This window comes from Mauremys reevesii, linkage group 3 (genome assembly GCF_016161935.1).
Source record: "Mauremys reevesii isolate NIE-2019 linkage group 3, ASM1616193v1, whole genome shotgun sequence".
Taxonomy (NCBI): domain Eukaryota; kingdom Metazoa; phylum Chordata; order Testudines; family Geoemydidae; genus Mauremys; species Mauremys reevesii.
In genome coordinates, this window is record NC_052625.1 from 43,036,110 (window position 1) to 43,058,511 (window position 22,402).

The following is a 22,402-nucleotide window of genomic DNA, read 5'->3' on the forward strand; positions in this document are numbered from 1 at the left end:
CGTGGAATACTGACAAAAAGGAGATATTTGCCAGTCCTAGATACTGATTTAGAATTGCAAGCTCCATCAATAGTGTAAAAAAAAAAAATGTTATCGCCTGAGTTTTTCCATCCCTCAAGAGGAAAAATGGCTTACCTGATGCAATGTGACCTGATCTAGAAATTTGTATTGTAGTTTTTCTCTTGGTTGCTGCCTTTCGTACATGTTAGCAGCAGAATGACTTAATCTCTGGTGTCAATGTTTTCCTAAAAAGCATTGGCTTCCCTATACACCCTCAGCAGCGCTTTTCCTTCTTGCTTGTCATTTGCTTGTTTGGATAATGGCTTTGCTTAGGGTGTGGGACTGGAAGGAACATCAAGTCCAGTCCCTTGCGATTGCAGGCAGCCCCATCGGATAATTCTGTTCATGAATTTATTAAATTTATGTTTGAGCATCAGAGTCACCCTACACTGGTTTTCAGTCTAGCTTGCTGGGCAATCATTTTTGCAGCATAAATGTTTAAAGAAACACTATTAATTTAAAAATCACATTTCTCTTTGAAAATTTTCTACTTCTGTTACAAGTAAAGCTAAAGATTATTTTATCCGAGACAGAGAAAAGAAAAAAAATGTGTATTTTCCCTCCTTGTTTACATTGTTCTGTCTGTCTTAGGCTCTTACATGGCCTCCATAACTGTAGTATCTGAGCACCTAAGAAGCTGAAATGTATTTCTTGTCACAACACCCATGTGAGGTAGAGAATGCTGTTATCTCCATTTTACAGATGGAGCACTGAGACCAAGCGAGGCTAAGTGACTTGCCCAAAGTCACCCAAGAAGTCTGTGGTGGAGCAGGGACCTGACCCCCAGTCTCTCAACTTGTTGGCTAGTACCTTAACCACTGGACCAGCCTTCCTCTCTTAGTCAGGTGGACCCTGAACCTGCAGTCTGTCCCAAGTGGGCAAACCCCAGTGCCTGCATGGAGCCTTGTTGGGTTCAGTGAGGCTCTGTGCGGGCACATGGATGTACACACACACAGAGCTGTTTACAAGATTGAGGCCTCAGACCCCAATCTTGCAAAAACGTAGACACCTGCTTTATTTTGTGTCCTATGACCAATTGCATTGAAGTCAATGGGCGCAACTAAAAAAGCAGAATGTTAAGCATGTGCATAAATCTTTGTGGGCTCAGGGCCATTGTTCGTTTCCTCTGTTTGTGTGGATCTTTTACCCAGCAATGGGAGAGAGAATCATCTTTGACAATAGGAATATGTGAATGTAAGGCCACAGTAATAGACTGGGGCGCTCAGGTGCTGATGTAGTAATTCAAACTACTTGTAACAATATTTTTTAGATTGATTGACTAGTTGTTAGTTTATTTTTTTAACACATTTAATCATGTAACATGGTTTGGGCATATAGGTAGGGATATCATTGAACATAAATTAGCTTTTTCCTTGTTAACAGTATGAAGAAAGTCATGTGAAAGTAATAGCTGCCTCATGTCTGTGTGACAGCCACAGGGGGATGATGATAAGCCAATGAGACATTGTGCCATGGCATGAGGAGACCGTCTGAAACACCAACCAGGAACAAAGTATTTTAAAAATCTAAAAACATTTCTGTTAATATTAGGGCTTCTCAACCCCCTTTAAAAATGCAGATCCTAAAGGTTGGGCCTGACCTACTCGTGGCCACACCCTCACTGCACAGTGGTCCTTGTCCCCACTTCATGTTTAATACACTCTTCTCAGAGATCATAGAATTATATAATATGAGGGTTGGGAGGGACCTCAGGAGGTCATCTAGTTCAACCCCCTGCTCAAAGCAGGACCAACCCCAATTAAATCATCCCAGCCAGGGCTTAGTCAAGCCGGGCCTTAAAAACCTCTAAGAAAGGTGATTCCATCACCTCCCTAGGTAACCCATTCCAGTGTTTCACCACCTTCCTAGTGAAAAGTTTTTCCTAATATCTAAACTAAACCTCCCTCACTGCAACCTGAGACCATTACTTCTTGTTCTGTCATCTGGTACCACTGAGAACAGTCTAGATCTATCTTCTTCTGAACCCCCTTTCAGGTAGTTGAAAGCAGCTATCAAATCCCCCTCATTCTTCTCTTCTGCAGACTAAACAATCCCAGTTCCCTCAGTCTCTCCTCATAAGTCATGTGCTCCAGCCCCCTAATCATTTTTGTTGACCTTCGCTGGACTCTTTCCAATTTTTCCACATCCTTCTTATAGTGTGGGGCCCAAAACTGGACACAATACTCCAGATGAGGCCTCACCAATGCCGAATAGAGGGGAATGCTCATGTCCCTCGATTTGCTGGCAATGCTCCTACTTATGCAGCCCAAAATGCCGTTAGCCTGCTGCCTTCTTGACAACAAGGGCACACTGTTGACTCATATCCAGTTTCTCATCCACTGTAACCCCTATTTCCTTTTCTGCAGATCTGCTGCCTAGCCATTCAGTCCCTAGTCTGTAGCACTGCAGGGAACTCTGCACTTGTCCTTGTTGAACCTCATCAAATTTCTTTTGGCCCAATCCTCCAATTTGTCTAGGTCCCTCTGTATCCTATCCCTACCTTCCAGCGTATCTACCACTCCTCTCAGTTTAGTGTCATCTGCAAACTTGCTGAGGGTGTAATCCATGCCATCCTCCAGATCGTTAATGAAGATATTGAACAAAACTGGCCCCAGGACAGACCGTTGGGGCATTCCGCTTGATACCGGCTGCCATCGATAGATCGATAGAGTCAAGTTAATATTGCCTTTGGGTGAAATCACTCGGTGCTTATGTAGTCCATAGGCCTCATGCTCACCTTCTGCACGGAGTGCTTTATTATTTCTTCAGATTTAAACAACAGTAAATGCTCAGACAAAAGCTGCAGGTGTCATAACACTTGGAGTAACACAGTGCTGAGCACCGAGCATCATGAAATACTTGGACATAGGTATCAGATTAACTTAGCCAGCCCATAAATCAAAGGAACAGAAGAGTCCCTTGAATCTCCTCTTCCCCTACCATGAACATGCTCTCAACCTTCCCCCAGAACCTGTCAAACAAATGCTTTTTATATTGTGCCCAGAAGGTTTCAACTCCATACTGTTTTGGTCCAAATGGGGAGTAAGATCCACAGTCCTGACCGACAGCTTCTTCTCTTTAATAATGAGGTGGATCCAGCTTGAGTGTCCCTACTAACCACAGCTATGCCACTATGGCACAGGGAGAGAGGTCATCCCTCATGTGGACTGGTTCCAGGCCATTTAGAGTTCTATAGGTGAAGGCCAACACCTTGAACTACACCTGGAGACCAATAGGCAGCTAGCAGATCCCAGAGCACTGGCAGGGCCGGCTTTAGGCACCGCGGAGCCCGATTTGAAGGCGCTGCCACTGAAGTCCTGCCGTTGTCTTTGGCAGCAGCTCAATCGCTGCCGCAGAGGAAGGTCCCTCTGCCGAAATGCTGCCAAAGGCACCGGCAGCCGATTGAGCTGCCGCCAAAGTCCCAGCACTGTAGGCGGCGGCAGCTCAATCAGCTGCCGGTGCCTTCAGTGGCATTTTGGCGGAGGGACCTTCCTCCACGGCAGTGATTGAGCTGCCGCCAAAGACAGTGGTGGGACTTCAGCGGCAGCTCTTTCGGGATGTTGTGGGGCCCTCTTAGGGGCATGGGGCCCGATTCCAGGGAATTGGCTGAATCACCCTAAAGCCGGCCCTAAGCACTGGTGTCATGTGCTCCCAGCCAGATGCCCTGCTTAACAAATGAGCTGCCATATTCAGCACCAGCTTCAGTTTCTGCATTGTTTTAAGGTGTCACCTGATGTAAAGTGCGTTGCAATACTCTTTTCTGAATTAGGAGTTTCTGTATATTACGAAATTAGTCCTTCAAGAATGGCATGTGCTTTGTGGCACTTCCAGCTTTTGCTGTCTTCTCCATGCTCTGCTCTCATTGGAAACTGCCAGCACAATCTGTCACAGCAGAGATTCTTCCTCTGATTCATGCTGTTTACATCAGCATAAGACGGTTGTTCCTGCAGAAGAAGCTATATGTGATTGTAGCCTGATCTATAGGTTATGTATGTATTATACTGATTACTTAACATTCCAGTGTGTTTAGAGTCCTCCATGCTGTGGGTATGGGAGAGGGTTCAGGATTTGGCTTTTAGGAACAGAAACATGTAGGCCTTTTCTACATGACATGGGCTTTGATGGTAAAGCTATACTGATAAAGTTATACCAGCAGAGCCCCCTTGTGTAGATGCAGTTTATGCTGACAGAAGAAGTTTTTCTGTACAGTAATTCCATCTCTCTGAATGACATTAGCTATGCCGACAGAAGCATTCTTCTGCTGCCATAATTGTATCTATACTGGGGATTTTGGTAGCATAGCTATGTTAGGTGTTGAGTGTAGTTTATTCCACACTAATGACTGACCTAGCCATTCTGAAAACACTTTGTAGTGTGGACCTGGCTGTAGACACATCTCTTCTGTAGGGGTTACAGAAAAGAGAAGAGATGCTCTTATCCCTATTATTCTTGCTGCTCCAAAGAAGTTTCCCTGTTTCGTTTCCCCCAGTTTTTGTGTGTGTTTCTTTTTATTGTTTTTAATGCAGCCTTTAGGTAGTTGCAATTTTTGGCATAGCATCCACTGAGGACATTGTTATTTGTCCTTTGGGCTGAGTAAGAGCTCGTTTAAATTGTGCAGTTGTATTTAGGTCAAGACCTCATTATCTGTAAAGTGGAGTTGACTCTCAAGCCCATATACAGAACTGTAATAAAATACACCTTTAACAAGACCCTTCTATGCATCCTCATGCTGATGTTCATTTAAGATGCTGAAAGGGCAAAATCCTGACTCCTCTGGTCATGTAGGAACTAAGAGTAAATACATTCTAAGTATCTGAGATTAGGACCCGGAGACTAGAAAGTGTAAAGTTTAAGGGGGTAAGTGAGTTGAGATGTTCTTATTACCATGAAGAACTTGTGTTTTTACCTGCTAATGTTGTTTCTGTTCCTTTCTCCTGGTTAGATTTCTTACCTGACATGTTAAGAACTTGACACAATACAACAAAAAAACAGAGACTATTGCAGCCATAGCTGCAGAATACAAATGTTTATCTTCACAGAAAGCTGCAATTGTAAATTGGAACATATAAATGCAAGTCTCTTATTAACTCAGAGAAGCAGTATAAAAGCAGTTGATTACCCAATTTGAACTTGGCAGTGCATGGAAATAAATCTATTTCTACTTTTTCAAAGGTCAGCAGAAATAGAATAATAATTCATAGTGAAATCACAGTATTGGTTAAGAATAGACCAAGAATATTTTTTTAATGTCAAGAAATAAAGGTGATTATACTTTGCATTCTGTTCCTATGGGGGAACAGGGCCAGGAGCAAGACCAGAGATCTGTAAGAGATTTGGGTGTGTCAGCTTTGAATCAATAGAGACTGGGAGCATTGAGGATGTACTCAGTCTTAGTATTCAGGACAAAAAATAGGCAAGGAAGAGCTCAAAGGGACACCAGTAACTTAAAAACTAGGCAGTCTAAAAAAGTAGTTAAAAGTAGTTTGAGGTACTATACCTGCACCTTAGTTCCCCAGTCTATTAATGTGGCTTTATGCTCACATTTTCCTGTTATTTTGGATGACTTTCTTTCCCCTGTTTCTGTGACCTGCACACACAAGGAAACTAGCTCTGGCCCTGATCCCTCAAAGACATACGTGCATGCTTAATGTTCTGCTTTCTGAATAGGCTCATTGACTATTCAGTGGAACTGCTCATAGGGCATAAAGTAAACCACATGGCTAAGTTTTTTGTGAGATTGGGGACTAAGGTCTCAGTCTTGCAAACAGTTCTGTGCATGTGGATCTGTGTGCTTCCATGGAGCCTCACTGAACTCAACAGGGCTCAGTGCAGACTTTGGGCTTTGCCTGTGTGGAACAGATTGAGGGATCAGGGCCTCGCTGGCTGAACAGAGAGAAAGGATGGTCCTGTGGTTAGGGCACTAGCTGACAAGTTGGGAGACCGGAGGTAAAGTCCCTGCTCCACCACAGACTTTCTGCGTGACCTTGGGCAAGTCACTTGATCTCTCTGAGCTTTGGTTTCCCACCTGTAAAATGGGGATGTTAACATTTCCTCTGGGGTGTTGTGAGGATAAATATATTAAAGATTCTGCGGTGCTCTGGTACTATGGCGAGGGGGGTCATATAAGAACCTTAGATAGATATCTGTACAGGCCAGGGAGTAGTGGGAGGAAGCCCAGACTCTGACCATTCCTCTCTCCCTCCCTGTCCAGCTGCTCCAGGGAGGGAGTAAGCAAGAACATAGCTTAATCCTGTGTGCCTGGACCCAAGTGCAGGGTAAGGTGGGTTCTTACTCCTCTGTGCATGCACCTACCCCAAGTCTCAATCTGTTCCAAAATGTATTTTTATTAATTTTGTATTTGTGACTTAAAATTGTTACCCTTGACCAGTGAAAGATCTGGAAATCTTAAACACTAGTCGGGGGAGAGATTTCTGGCAGGACTACTTCTAGTACAGTGGTTTTCAACCTGTGGTGGACCCCTGGTGGTCCGCCCACTATGTCTAAGATTTCCAAAGGGGTCTGCACCACCATTTGAAATTTTGTATTGGTCTGCAAATGAAAAAAGGTTGAAAACCACTGGACTAGCAGAAAGGATTGTGCAGTGTGTTGAATTAAATTTCTTCAGAGAATTTTGTGTTTAATGGGTGTTCCCTGGAAAATGAACCTAAAGCTGAAATAAGGCTATCTGCAAAACAAGCTCTTTCAAACATTGCTTGGCTCCATAAGAGGGGGGACAGTGGGTCTCTTAATAGTGACTGGTCCACTGACCCCACTTGGATTTAAAAAATGGCACCTTAGCCATAGAGCAGGTGAGAGCTGATTGAGATGAGGAGACTCTAAAAGAAGCTGTAGGTGGAAGACTGTAGGTAGAACAGCAACAGAGGGGTTTGCTGGCCAACCTTCCCATGGCCGAGAACCAGGGCTGAAGGCCAAACAGCAGGAGAGGGAGTTGCCTGCTGAGATCAAAGCTGAAGCTGATGAAGGACAGAGAGGGCTGGAGTCAGTGGAAGGGCTTGCCTCTTGGCCTCTGCGGAGCAAAAAGGTTAAAAGACCAGAGGAAGTGAGGGATGCTCCCCTGGAGAAGATGAGCTCCCAGCAGTGAGGCTGTGGGGGTTCCTGCTGAAAAGAGCAGGGTTGCATTCCAACTGGAAGGACTAGCAGAAGGACTAGAGAGGACCAACAGAGACCCCAGGTGAGACAGAAAATGGAGTGTGGTATGAGAGGCATTGAGGGACTAGATATCTTGGGATTTTAAGGACTGCATGCATTGGGGTGATAAATGGACTATGTTTTGAGACTTCTGTCATGGACCATTTAGACTGTTTTTTTAATAAACTGGATTCCAGGAGGGATGTTATTGTGACCAGGAAGCTTGTGTAGGGTTACTGAGGACTCTGAAGGAGGGGAACCAGAGGGAGGCATGCCTATTTTGTTGGCATGACCCCATGACAGGCTTCCACATCTATATTAGCCTCTCTGAAGTTCTCCATGAGGAGGGAATAGGTGGTTTAGAGTTTTAATGTGCTTCTAGATATTTACTCCTGGAGACTTGAAGTCAATTCTTGGTGCCAGTCATACGTTGATATGGTACTAGTGATCTGTAAAACCAATAATTCATAGAGGTTGTTTTCTCTTGGATACCCCCCAGTCCCACTCTGTGGAGTGTATGGTTGGCTTAGCAGGTGTAGGCTCCAGTGATCAATTCTAGCTTCTGCTACTAGTCTTCCCCATCAAGAGTACTAGCCTTCCAGAGAACTTTATGTTGTAAATAATGAAGGTGATTTTCTGCATCTTAGTGCAGATCTGAAGATAACATTATCTGGGGGAGGATGAGCCTCTGGTGACTTTACACCAGGGTGGGCAAATGTTTTGGCCCGAGGTTAACATGAGGGAATAGAAGTTGTATGGAAGGCCATGAATGCTCACAAAATTGGGGTTGGAGTGTAAGAGAGGATGTAGGCTCTGGGGTGGGGCTGGAGATGAGAGGTTTGGGGTGCAGGAGGGTGCTCCAGGCTGGGATCGAGGGGTTTGGAGAGCGGGAAGGGGATCAGGGCTGGGGCAGGGGGCTGGGGCATGGGGAGAGGCTTAGGGGGTGCAGGCTCAGAGCGGCGCTTACCTCAAGCGGCTCCCGGAAGCAGTGGCATGTCCCCTCTCCAGCTCCTACGCAGAGGTGCAGCCAGGTGGCTCTGCACCCTGCCCCATCCTCAGGCACTGCTCCTGCAGCTCCCATTGGAGTGCATAGGAGCCAGAGTGGTGCCATGCCACGGCTCCCTGCACCCTGAGCTATCCCCTACTTCTTCGAGTGGTGTCCATGTGGGTGCTCCACTCTAGGGGTCGGTGCGTTCCTGCGCCGGAGATCGGAGATTTCTCTCAGCAGTACTTGGTTGGGGGAAAGGTGTGCACAGGAGTCGTCTCATCCCCTCAGTTCCTTCTCAACTGCCCTCGGCTGCAGACGAAGCTCCGCAGCAGTGCTCTCTTTGATACTTTCTGGAAAAAAAAATTACAAGTTACATAGAAACTTCTTTTTAGTCTATACTTAGTCACATTGTTTAGTTAGTCTTAGTCTATACATAGTTACATAGTTTTGTTAGTTCCTCTTAGAGGTTTTTCTTAAGAGAAGAAAGAAGAAGACTTTTTCTCTCCTTAACTCCCCCCGTTTGGGAACAGTTTCTACAGTTTACGATTACAATTAACTCCCAGCCTTATCTCTTGAGAGGCGGGAGAGGCTTAACTGCAGTCATGCCGGGCTCAACAGGATTTAAAAAGTGTGACTCCTGCTGTGAACCAGTGCCAGTCTCTGGTGGTCAAACATCCTGCATTTGCTGTCTGGGCGAAACTCATATCTCCCAGAAATGCATACATTGCACCAACTTAACATGAAGGGCAAGATGTGATAGGGAGCTCCGCTTGAAAATGCTTCTGCTGGAGAAATCCCTCCAACCTCTGCAAGAGATGTCCTCCGGGGAGTCTCATAAACTGAGATCCCTGAGCTCTGATAAGGCTCTGACTTCCAAAACTGTCAGGAAGTGAGCTTCAATATCTCCAGCAAGGGGGGTCTCAGAAAAAGAGAGCTTCCCCAGTGAGGTCTTTACCCTCAGTGCTCCACTCATCCAGAGTGAGAACTTATGAGGCACCGGGCTCTTCCGGCACCGTCCCTCAGTGGACCCCTGCTGAGCCCCAATGCGCGGCACCAGAGCTGAGACGTCAAATCTCTTCCGTGGCACCGACTACCCCGGTGCAGAGCACGGCACAGGCAGCAGCACTGTGATCAATGCTGCAGCCATTGGCACCGACCCAAAACTTGCTGCTGCCTAACAAGCCGAATCTGGCACCGGTCAGCACTCCAACAGTCGACCGCAACCCCAAGGCGGGACCAGCGCAACTCCGTTGTCCTGCTGACGTAGCAGTTTCTTCGGCACCACAGTCACCACTGCTCGGCACCGAACACTCCCTGAGTTACATAGCATGGTACCATCCTTCATCTCCTGCACCAAACTCCGTGCATCATGGTGAGGAAGCAGACATGCAGGACAACCGCTTCTCCTCCCAATGTTCATCCCCATCACAGATGAGACCTACATGGAACGCTGTGACGCCTAAGCCTCATCCCTCCAAGCATTCACAGCCTTGGCATGCAGAGCACTGGCCTTACCCATTACCACCTTACCCCATGCAATGGCCACAATGGGGTCCTTGGTCCACATACCAGAACCCCTATTTTGGTCCCCCTTCCCCAGCCAGAAGAGGTTCCAGAGTACACCCATTGTTACCACACAGAGAAACCTCTGACCCCCCTGAGACAGAGATAGAAGAGGAAGAGCTACTATCTCAGGCAGACCTGGATAATTCACCTCCTGCCCCACATTCATCTTCTGCACCAGACAAAGCAGTGACGCTGTCTACCCCTGCGACACCAGATGACCTGAAACAGTTCCAAGAACTCAACAAAAGAGTATCAAACAGCCAAGAAATTGCCTTACACAAGGTACAGGAGAAACAATATAAGTTGTTAAAAATCTTACAAACGGCATCATCGACCAAGATTGCCCTCCCCGTGGATGAGGTTATAATGGAGCCTGTGGAGGTAATATAGCAAACACTGGCATCGGGCTGACAGAAAATACTTTGTTCCAACCAAAGGCATGGAATTTTTGTTTTCACACCCTGTTCTCTGAAATAGAGGCTGTTAATCAGCACAGTAAACAGCCTCATTTCCGCTCCTCACTGGAAGATAAAGAACACAAGAGACTGGACCTCTTTGGGCAGAAAGTCTACTCGTCAGCCACTCTTCTGCCTGGAGTTGCCAACTATTCTGCTCTACTAGCAAATTAAGACTTCTCTAACTATACTAATATACAAGAGCTTGTGGAGGACCTCCCCGAGCATAAACATCCTCAACTCATTGTTCCCACATGGCCCAGACAGACTTGGTTTCCATACCTCTCATGTCTAGCAGTCTGTGCCCCACAACCACTGTCTTCCTGGACAGACCCCCTGTCCCAGAACAAGGGCCTGATGCTCCATGCAGACCCAGCGAAACTCCATCTCAAAGTTTGGCTCCTCTCTGGTTCCAAGATGGGGAATTGAACTGTTTGGAGAAAGTAAAACAGGTATTACTAAATAGCTGTCACCTCACCATGAGAAATACTTACCACCACAAGTGGAGAAGATTCTCCCTTTGGTGTCAGCAAAAACAGCTGGATGTGACCATGGCACCTCTATCTAGGATCCTAGACTACCTACTAGAACTGAAGGAAATGGTGTTAGCCATAAGCTCTATTAAAGTACACCTTGCTGCCATCGCGTCCCTCCACGAACAGGTAGAAGGGGCTTCAGTATTCGCTCACCCGATTACATGGTGCTTTCTAGCAGGTATACAGAACATGTATCCAGAAGTACGCCAACCTGCACAACATGGGATCTCAATCTTGTGCTCAAATGTCTCACAAGACCACCCTTCGAACCTCTAGCAACCTGCTTGTTCCTTTCATATGTTAATGAAGGTTGCATTCCTAGTGGCAATCACGTCTGCCAGATGTGTCAGTGAAATAGGAGCATTGATGCCCGAACCACGGTACACGGTGTTTACCAAAGACAATATCATGTTACGTCCTCACCCAAAATTCTTGCCCAAAGTGGCTACAAATTTTCATATTAACCAAACCATACACTTACCTGCCTTCTATCCCAAGCCACATAACGACTCTTGAGAAGCAACATTTCACATGCTAGATGTCAGATGGGCTGTAGCCTTCTACTTGGACAGAACTAAACCATTCTGCAGGTCACCAAGACTATTCTTCTCTACAACAGAGTGAGCCAAAGGCTCTACAATATCGACCCAGAGACTCTCCAAATGGGTCTCTACCTGTATTCAAACTTGCTACCACCTGCATCACAAAGAACCCCCCGTGGGCATCTGATCCCACTCAACGTGAGCCATGGCAAAATCGATTGCATTCTTGAACAATGTCCCCTTAATAGATATTTGTAGAGCTGCAACCTGGATATTGGAGCACAGTTTTGCCAGGCATTATGCTATCACCCAAGGCCTCGTCTCAGACTCTTATCATTGGCCTTACAGTGCTCTCATCACACACTTATACATGACTCCAAACCCCTACCATCCCTGGTGGGGTACTGCTCTACAAGCACCTCGAGTGGAGCACCCACAGGGACACCACTCGAAGAAGAAGTTTCTCACCTTGTGCAGTAACGATGGTTCTTTGAGATGTGTGTCCCTGTGGGTGCTCCACTACTCACCCTCCTCCCCTCTACTTTGGAGTTCACACAGCCGAGCTCTGCAGTAGAGAAGGAACAGAGGGGACAGTTGGGGGAGCATGCTACAGGAGGTGCCAATGGCTACACAAGAAGACTCCTGTGCGCACTCTTCCCCCGACCGAGTAGTGCTGCGAGAAATCTCCGATCTCCAGTGCAGGGACACCCCAACACCAAGAGTGGAGCACCCACAGGGGGACACATCTCGAAGAACCATGGTTATTGCACAAGTTGAGTAACTTCTCCCTGCACACAGCCCCTAGCTACCCCCTCCCTGCACCCTGAGCTACTTCCCTGCCTGCACACAGCCTCTAGTCACCCCCTCCCCGCACCCTGAGCTACCCCCTGCCTGCACACAGCCCCTAGCCACCCCCTCCCCGCACCCTGAGCTACCCCCTGCCTGCACATAGCCCCTAGCTACCCCCTCCCTGCACCCTGAGCTACCCCCTGCCAGCACACAGCCCCTAGCTACCTTCTCCTACACCTGAGCTACCCTCTCCTGCCTGCACACAGCCCCTAGCCACCCTCTCCCCGCACCCTGAGCTACCCCCTGCCTGCACATAGCCCCTAGCTACTCCCTCCCTGCACCCTGAGCTACCTTCTGCCTGCACACAGCCCCTAGCTACCCCCGCCCGGCACCCAGAGCTACCTTCTGCCTTCACACACCCCCTAGCTACCCCCTCCCTGCACCCTGATGTTCTCCCCTGCCTGCACACAGCCCCTAGCTACCCCCTCCCTGCACCCTGAGCTACCCCCTGCCTGCACACAGCCCCTAGCTACCCCTTCCCTGCACCCTGAGCTACTCCCCTGCCTGAAGTAACCCCTATCTGCACACAGCCCATAGCTACCCCCTCCCCGCACCCTGAGCTACCCCCCCTCCCACCTGCACACAGCCCTTAGGTACCCCTCTCCCTGCATCTTGAGCTATTTTCAACCTTTTTACCTGAGCCCTCTATCTTTGAGTTATAATTTTGGTTATCCCCCCTGCCAACCCAGACAAGCTGGGTGGTCTGCTAAGGTGAGTCAGAGGGTGGAGGTGATGCTCCTTCCCCGGACCCTGCTGTGCAGAGCTGGCTTGAGTCCCGCTGGCCCCTGCCCACCCAAACTAGAAGTCAAACGACATCTATGCCTGAGTGCCCCCCCCCGCCCACCGTTGCCTAGAGCCCTGAGTCCCTCTCTCCCCCACTGGGCCCTGGAGTTTTTATAGCATGTTGTGGGGGAGGCCTCAGAAAGAAAAAGTTTGAGAACCCCTGATGTAGGCTGTGTTTTTTACCATTGTTGAAAGGCGTTGTCTTTTAAATATGTGTGGTCAGACAGGTGGGGGGAGATGTGATATTCAAAGTGGTTTTTATACATATGTTCTTCAAAAACTGGTAATGATACAATGTTTAACAAAATGTGGCAGAACAGAGAGCCCTCCCCTGAGGGCAGGTTGTTTAAAATGGGAGTGTCACTAGGGTGTGGTTCTGGAATACTAGCAGTTTTAATTGAGTCTCTGGCAGTACTCCAGTTTTAGGGGCCCAGTCAAGCCTGGACCTCATCTTTGCTTCAGGCGAATTAAAGGGATGGCTTGCAGGATTGGGTCTCAAATAGCTAATTCAAACATTCAGGTAGAAAAAGAATGAGCCAGTCTTCCTTGAAAAGTTAATGTGAAGTATTAGAATTGGCTCTAGTTGACTGGCTTGTGCTCTATGATTGAGAATGGTGGAAAAGTTGGAGGAGAGAATGGAATATCAGGGATAACAAATTGCAGGGTGGGGAAGGAGTTAGGTAATATTTTTTGAAGCTAAAAGCTTGAGTGGGATTTTGCTTCAGGAAATTGATCTGGAGTTTATCCTGGTGTGATTTGTACTGCCATTCCAGGCGTGTCCCTGAAAACCGTCACTATGATCTGCTACAATATTTTGTGGTTAATGAACCTTATAACGGAAGTTTTGCAGTTTGTTATTTAGAATCATATGAACTTTCAGTTTATTGAAAATTTTGTATGCACTTTTCTTGGTCTGGGTAGAAGGTTGTGTAGATTGTTCTTTGTGCCACCTCATGAAGTTCTCTTTCTTCACTTAGTATGAGCATATAGCGCTTACTACCCTGAGTAGTCCCATTGAAGCTGGTGAATTCAGCAAGAAACACTATGATCAGTAGTACGGGCATGTCTCTGGACCTAGGAAAACAGGTTGTGTTTCAAAAAAGTGTTGGTTGTGATCAAATCTAGGTGGGAAGCTTGGAGCCAAAATTGCATGTAAAAACCATAATCAGGCATTTTATAAAATTAAAAATTATTCAAATATTGGAAGATCATCAGAGTAATTAAATTGAATTAAGTTAAGCTAATATACTGCTATGAGTTACTTTGGATAATTTGTTTTGTCACGAGTAAGAGTGGTGCATAGCTGTTCTGCCCCAGGTACAGTCCAGACTCGATTATATTTCCTTCTCTGGTTTTCTTCCTTGCTCCATGGGGGAAAGTCATCTGCACCTCCTTTTTACCATGCAGATTACTTCTTTCCTCATGCTAGCTCAGTTCTGCTGTCTGGTGCACTGGGCATGGAGCCAAAGCTGCAAAGTATACAGTTGGACTAAGATCTGCATAATAACATAATCTAGTTTAAAGAAGGTATTTGCTGCATAGTTGAAATCCACACTATTATCCTCTTGTGTTCAGGTATTGGTGAACAGCCACATACTACTGTAGTTTGAAAATTCCATTTGATAATCCTTGTGTGAAGAACTGTCATACTGTTCCTGACAGGCTTCCTGGAGAAATCTAATTATTATGATCATACAATTGGTATTCAATAAATATTGATGAATAGAGAGAGCCCTTAAAATCAGGAATCTTATTCTGTGCTGAGCCTGTGCTCACTTTTATCTACATTTTTCAGTGCTGAGATGATACATGTATTTATGTGCTTGTGCGTATGTTTTATAGTTTGAAAAATTTTGATGCTTTGGTGGGAAAATGAAAGGAGGGTCACTGTCAAATCAAATTTGGTCCCAGATTTAGGTTTTACAAGATATAAGACCAATAGAAATGGTTCCACCAATTTTAAACAAATTGAAATCATTTGGAATTATGGATGCTCATCACCTCAGAAAATCTGACCCTGCTGCTGTAACAATGTGTGTAGATTCCCTTCAGACCACGCTCTGTGGTATTGGATCATAAACCTTTGTGTTTTATTCAAACCTTTCCCTCTGTTTCATCAATACAGCCCCCCCCCCTCCCCAGTTTTGAAACATGTATCAATCAATTCACTATGTATTCTAGGATCCCACAGACTTTGAGTGGAGCTTCTGGATGGAATGGGGAAAGGAACGTATAATATGGCTTCTGCTTGGCCATCTAATGGTATCACAGATGTCAAGGCTCTTTATGGAAAAGGTATGAATGCATGTGTTTTGCAGGAGTGCACCTTATATTTTTTCAGTTAGCTGTGAGACCTGGAAAACAGAACACCTTATATTACAAATTGTTGAAAAGTATATTCTATAGAATGAAAAATTCCGACAAATTGTATCTAGGAGATATAATTATTTATGACCCAGTTCTGCCACCTTTACTCAAGTGAGGAAGCAGTCCCATTTAAATCCAGGGCTTTGGAGCAGAGTCGGGAGCTGGAGCGCGGAGCAGTGGAGCTGCAGGTTTTTGCCTGGAGCTGGAGTGAAGCCTGAGCACAGCTCCAAAGCCCTGTTTAAATCAACATAAATAAAGCACGCCTCATTGTGAGTAAAGTTGAGAGAACTGGGCCTATAGTTAGAGACTTAATACTTTCCTGTGAGAATACTCAAAACTGATGTTGGATAATGGGGACTTGGATATGCACGATATTTGGGACCTAACCTGATACACATCATGCAGGTGCATGACAGCCAAAGCAGCATGTCTCTACATGGATGGGCAATTATACCACAGACCCAGTACAGTGTAACTCTGTCCCCTAGTATGTGCTGTGGAGAAGAGATGTCCGAGGTAGGTTTTTTCCATTGGAAAATGTAGTTGTTGAAACTGACATTTTACACTGGAAAATATTGGATTTTTTTTAATGATTTGTTTTCCAAAGCATCATTTAATCCAAACATTTTGCTTTGTTTTGAAGTGCTTATTTGAACTGAACAGTTTCTATTTGAGGAGTTGATTCAAATAGAAACAGTTAATTTCAAATTGGTATTTCACTTTAAAATGTCGTTTTAAAGTGAAATGTCAGTTCAGAATGTTTCAGGTCCAATTGACATTTAATTTAAATATTTATTTCACAGTGTCAAAACATTTCATTTCAACACTTGCATGTGAATATTTCATTCTACAAAAATTGCCTTTTTTTTCTTGGTTGGTCCTGAATCAGGACAAAACCAAATATTTGATTTTCCTAGAGGATACAAATTATGTTTTCTGACCACAGTTCAACTGGGAAGATTTTTCATCTCCCTCAATCTGCAAAGCTAGCCCCTCTTAGTACCACAAACCCACATTTTCAGAACTTAGAGGGCAGGGAGGATTATAAAGCATAAAGTGACTAAGCTATATATAAAAATGTAGCAATTTTAATGTCTAATATTTGGGACCTTCCTCTTGTTCCTATCTTATAGGAATGAGAGTTCAGGCACTTTTGCAGGACGGAATACTACCTATTCTGGATCATTGAAATTTTGCAATGAAATCCATAAATGAGGAGGGAAAGAAGGAAACATTTTTGTGGTAGGGTGATTTAAGGGGAAAAATAGTGGCTGTATGAAGCTTCTCATTGGTTGTGCTGGTCCTATCAATTTTCAGTGGCAGTGTAAGAAATGACCTAAGGACTGCCAAAGTTTGGAGCCGATATAATGGATTTGTTCACTCCCCGCCCCCATAATTTTATAAAGAAGACGATCAATAAGGAATTAACAAATGCTCAGGCATATGTTTCCATTTTGGGAAGTGTTTTATACCTTCCATCACAAACTCTTAACGATCTTTCCCAATCACATCTATCCTCTGTATCTAATCAGTCCATCTACCAGTTCTTCCTGTTCTCCTCTATGCTAACACCACCCAAGTTATCTCTGCATATTATCATTTTACTCTGCCATGAAAACAAATTTGCCCTTCTTGCTGCCATCGATCAGTTTCAACGCCCTCATTAGCAGCTTAGCTCAATTCCTCTCCATCAGTGTCCCTGTCATCAAATTAATTCAACCCTCCATTGCTAAACCATTCCTTGTTCTTGAATATGGCTGAACTACTTTGGTTGAAATTTCCCAAAAATTTCAGCCTGAGGCTGATGTCCAGAATGGAAAATTTCAGCTCATGCAGTTAATATTTGGCAAAAATATAAGTAACTGAAAACAAAGGTCAAATAATGGGAAGTGTCACATAACTGTAATAGGTGGTGTTACCAGCCCTGCCTATAATAATTTCAGCAATGTAGTATGTAAAAATGGGGTTTCCCTTAATAAATCATATTATTGGTTTACAGAGAGAGGAAGGGGACCAGTTTATAGTTCCTTAGCATTAATCAGAGATGAAATTGCATGGAACTTTGAATCTGAAGCTGAATCATAATCATGTTGTATCTCAGAAAAGAATAATTTATAACCCTATTGTTCTGCTTTTATTGACCTGCTTCATTTATGCAGACTGTTTGTTTTTTTTTAAAGACAAAATCTAATTTCTTTCACTGCTACCTTTCTTTATAGAATGCCAAACATTTGTGCTTTGGGGGCAGTGCAGAATGTGTAACACCAGGTATTTCAGCAGTTTCAGTTGAGAGGTTTTATAAAGCTCCTTTGAGTCCCGAAAGAGATTGTCTCAGGTGGGATGAAGATCTGACTGCCAGCAGTTATGGTTCATGGAATCTGTATTGGAAACACATGGGAACACTAGGCAGTCCCTGCGGAGATATTGTCATGATACTGCCTGTGACCTTGTATCACTTTTTTTATTTCTTTGTGCTAGCTTTTTCTTAGAACTTGGGTGATCTGTAAATTGAAAATAAAGTTAGAAGCATTGATATTGTGAATGTAAGAAAAAGAAGGTGAATGTAATGAACTGGTCTTTTGAAAATGGCAGGTGAAGGGCAGGAAATGTAGTAGTAGTAATCATAATAAAAAAATGTGCTGCACAGGAATCATCACAGTTGAATAGACCATTGATTCATCTTGTCTCTGAGAGTGCAACACATCAAATATTTAAGAATATCTTCAGTATACTTAATTGTGTAATAATGTAAAGGGGAAGTGATGTTTTGTCTCCAGCTGAGGATCAGTTTCTGCCCTTAAAGCATTTGGAATGATGGCCCTGGTAATTTTATCCTAGCTAGTGTAATTGCAGATATACTTGGCTTATTCATATAAATACCACTGTGCAGGTCATCTGCAGGGACTTTTCTTCTAGGATTTTGGGAACCAGAGCAAGGTGTTATAGAAGATCTTGGGGGGTGTGGGGTACCTTAGTCATGGATCCCGCAGATTCATGGGATTGGAAATCCTTGTGTTTCCATTAGAAGGAATAATTTTGAAAGCATATGCAAGTTTTAGTCCCTTGTTCAGTTTGTCCACGAGAGAGAGGATCTAACCTTGTAAATATCTAGGATGGAATGTATTTGCTGACTTGTTTGTGTAAATATTATGGATGCTAATAATGTAGACTGGAAAAGAAGCCATAAACCTAATTATAATCAAGGAATATTTGAGTAACTAATTTACAGTCACATTTGTTCACTTCTAATTATTAGCCCCATGTCTTGCTGTGAATAGTTCAATGGACTTCTGAGTCATGTGATTCTTTAACTGTCATGTCCTGTCCTAGAGACATGGGCTTCAGTTTTCTTGTGATGCTTTGCAGGAAGAAATTATTTAAAATTATTTAAAACAGTTGCACTAAACAGTCACACTAGTAGGAAGCTACATATCTGTATTTGAGCTGAATGCTCATAGAGGAGCCAAAGTTTAGATGCACTAGAACAGGAGTCCCCAGCGCGGTGCCCGTGGGTGCCAGGGTGCCCGCCGGCGCGTCTAAGTGTGCTCACGTACTGGCTGGCGGACGAGCATCCGCTGAAATGCCACCGACAAGCTGTGTCATCCAGAGGCATCGACGCCGAAATGCTGCCAATTTTCGGCGGCATTTCGGCGGTGACACCTCTGGATGCTGCTGCTTGTTGGCGGCATTTCGGCGGCAATGCCTATTGACGTTGCCGCTTGTCGGTGGTATTTCGACAGATGCTCGTCTGCCACCACGGTCCTCTGTGATTCGTTGTCTGGCACCCACCCGACGAAAAAGTTTGGAGACCACTGCACTAGAACATCTCTTTTACGATTTTGTGAAGGGGTCTCTACTACTCTTGTGTTAAAGTGATTCTCAGTGCAACCCTCTCTCCATTTTTTGAGTTCAGATTTATAATGAATAATGATATAAGCTTACGTGCATTGTTTAGATTTCAAATCATGTTAAATTATGTAAAAAGCAGCAAGAGGGTTCTTTTCACAGTTGGAATCACTTCAGTAGTTTCTTCTTAGCATCTTGTTGATGCTATTTTCAGCCTCAAACACTGCTTAAAGAAAGGCAGAGAGAGACAGAGGCATCCAGAGAAGCAACTTCAAGAGCTTCAAAGAACTGCTGATGCACGTTGAACATGTCAGGATAATGTTCTCAGTCTGGATGTTTAGTACACATAGAATCATAGAATCATAGATCAGAAGGGACCAATATGATCATCTAGTCTGACCTCCTGCAAGATGCAGGCCACCCAGGGCCACAGCCAATCTACCCTGGAGGAAAATTCAAATATGGCGGTCAGCTGAAGGCAAGACTCTCCAGCCATACCCTCTGGAAAAAGGTTAAGAATAACATATCATTGACCCATTGTACTATTTACCAGTGTGGCACTTAATTAACCTATTGACTAAGCCCGTATCTCCCATCATACCATCTCCTCCATAAACTTATCTAGCTTAGTCTTAAAGTCATGGAGGTCCTTCGCCCCACTGTTTGGCTGTTCCAGTATTGCACTCCCTGATAGTTAGAAACCAATTTCTAGACTAAATTTCCTAACTGACAATTTATATCCGTTTGTCCTCGTGTCCACATTAGCACTGAGCTGAAATAATTCCTCTCCTTCCCTGGTATTTATCCCTCTGATATATTTAAAGAGTGTAATCATATCTCCTCTTATCCTTCTTTTGGTTAAGGAAAACAAACCGAGCTCCTCAAGTCTCCTTTCATATGACAGGCCTTCCATTCCTCGGACCATTCTAGTGGCCCTTCTTTGTACCTGTTCCAGTTTGAATTCATCCTTCTTAAACATGGGAGACCAAAACTGCACACAATACTCCAAATGAGGTCTCAGACTAGCACTTCCTTATCCCTACTAGAAATACCTTGCCTAATGCATCCCAATACCGCATTTGCTTTCTTAACGCCACATCACATTGCCTGCTCATGGTCATCCTACGATCAACCAGGACTCCTAGGTCCTTCTCCTCCTCCGTTACTTCCAACTGATAACTAAAATTCTTGTTAGTCATCCCTAAATGCATAACCTTACACTTCTCACTATTGAATTTCATCCTGTTACTAATACTCCAGCTTACAAGGTCATCCAAATCTCCCTGGAGGATATCCCAAATACCTCCCAACTTGGTGTCGCTCTGCAAACTTTATCAGCCCTCCTACTCTTGGTTCCCAGGTCAGCAATAAATAGATTGAATAAAATTGGACCCAACCTTGAGGAACTCCACTAGTGACCCCCTCCAACCTGACAGTTCCCCTTCAATACTACCCTCTGCAGTCTCCTTTAACCAGCTCCTTATCCACCTCTGGATTTTCATTTCAATCCCCATCCTTTCCAATTTAACCAGTAATTCCTCATATCAAACGCCTTACTGAAATCTAGATATATTAGATCCACTGCATTTCCCTTGTCTAAAAATCTGTTACTTTCTCGAAGAAGGAGATCAGGTTGGTTTGGCACGATCTACCTTTTGTAAATCCATGCTGTACCACTCTCTTTTAAAATTATTTCCATGACTTTGCATACTACAGATGTTAAACTAACAGGCCTGTAGTTACCTTCTTGAATATAGGAACTACATTAGCTAATCTCCAGTCCAACGGTACAATCCCGAATTTAGAGATTTATTAAAATCATCGCTAACGGGCTAGCAATATCACTCGCTAGTTCCCTTAATATTCTAGGATGAAGATTATCCCTGTTCAAGTTTGGCTTTCACCTCCGATACCATAATGTCTACCCCCATATCCTCATTCCCATCGGTCCCTGTATCACTATTCCTTAGCCCTTCATTAGCCTCATTGAAGACCGAGGCAAAATATTCGTTCAGATATTGTTCCATTCCAAGATTATAAGTTTTAAGCGGTCCCACTTCTTCTTTCTTGGTTTTCTTTCTATTTATATGGCTAAAAACCTTTTGCTATTGGTTTTAATAAGTCCATCTCCACCCTTTGCCTTTCTCACTGCTTCCCTACACCCTCTGACCTCAATAAGGTAGGTTTCTTTGCTGATCCCTCCCATTTTCCAGTCCCCTCTGAGACGCTTGCTCATCCAGCTCGGTCTAAAACTGCTACCTCTTGGGATACATGCCTCTGACATCTCCTGCAACTTCAACCTGAAGTAACCCCAGGCGTCATCTGCCCTTAGATCCCTAAATATGTTAGGCCAGTTTACTTCCCTAACTAGTCGCCTTAGTTTAGTAAAGTTAGCCCTTTTGAAATCATAAACCCTAGTCTCAGATGCACTCTGGATTATCCTCTCATTTATTTTGAAACGAATTAGCTCATGATCACTCAACTATTTCCTCAACAAGGTCCTCGTTGCTCACCAAAACCAGATCTAAAATGGCATCCCCCCTCGTCGGTTCAGCAATCACTTGATGAAGGAATTCATCAGCTATCACGTCTAGGAAAAGCTGAGCCCTATTATTGTTACTAGCATTTGTTTCCCAATCTATATCCGGGAAGTTAAAATCCCCCATGATCAAGCAGTTCCTATTAGTGTTTACCTCCTTAAAAACATTAAAGAGCTCTCTATCCGTCTCTAGGGTAGATCCCGGTGGTCTATAGTACACCCCAATCACTATCCCGGGTGAGGCTCTAGTAGTTTTCTTCCCCAATGTGACCATTGCCCAGACAGACTATCCATTGCATTGCTAGTTATTTCATTACATTTCACCTCATTATTGATATACAATGCTACTCCCCCCCCTTTACCTTTGCATCGGTCTTTCCTAAACAGCACATACCCTTCCATACCTGTACTCCAGTCATGGCTACCGTTCCACCATGTTTCGGTTATTCCTACGATATCCGGCTTCAATTCTCGGACCAAGAGCTCCAGTTCCTCCATTTTATTACCTAAGCTTCTTGCATTGGTGAACAAACATCCTAATTTTTGCTGTTGGGCTCCTCTCACTCTTTTCACCCAACTCGGTAGGGACACAGTACTACCAGCATGACCTGTAGATCTAGTATCCGTCCCCCCCCCTTCCTTACACCTGCCTGCCCCCCTCTGGCTATATCTGTTGTCCTTACCTTAGAAACCCTGGAACCCTCCTGAGAGACCACAGAAAA

At 44.5% G+C, this 22,402-nt stretch overlaps 1 protein-coding gene across 5 annotated transcripts in view; it reads left to right on the forward strand.

The window, feature by feature from the left end:
* HHAT (hedgehog acyltransferase) overlaps positions 1-22,402 on the forward strand; it is a 365,126-nt gene that overhangs the window by 21,347 nt on the left and 321,377 nt on the right. For all 5 annotated transcript variants that reach the window (XM_039528544.1, XM_039528543.1, XM_039528546.1 and 2 more), the window contains exon 4: positions 15,110-15,223. In XM_039528544.1, coding sequence (XP_039384478.1) covers positions 15,110-15,223 — 114 coding nt within the window. The remainder of the gene's footprint in view (positions 1-15,109; positions 15,224-22,402) is intronic.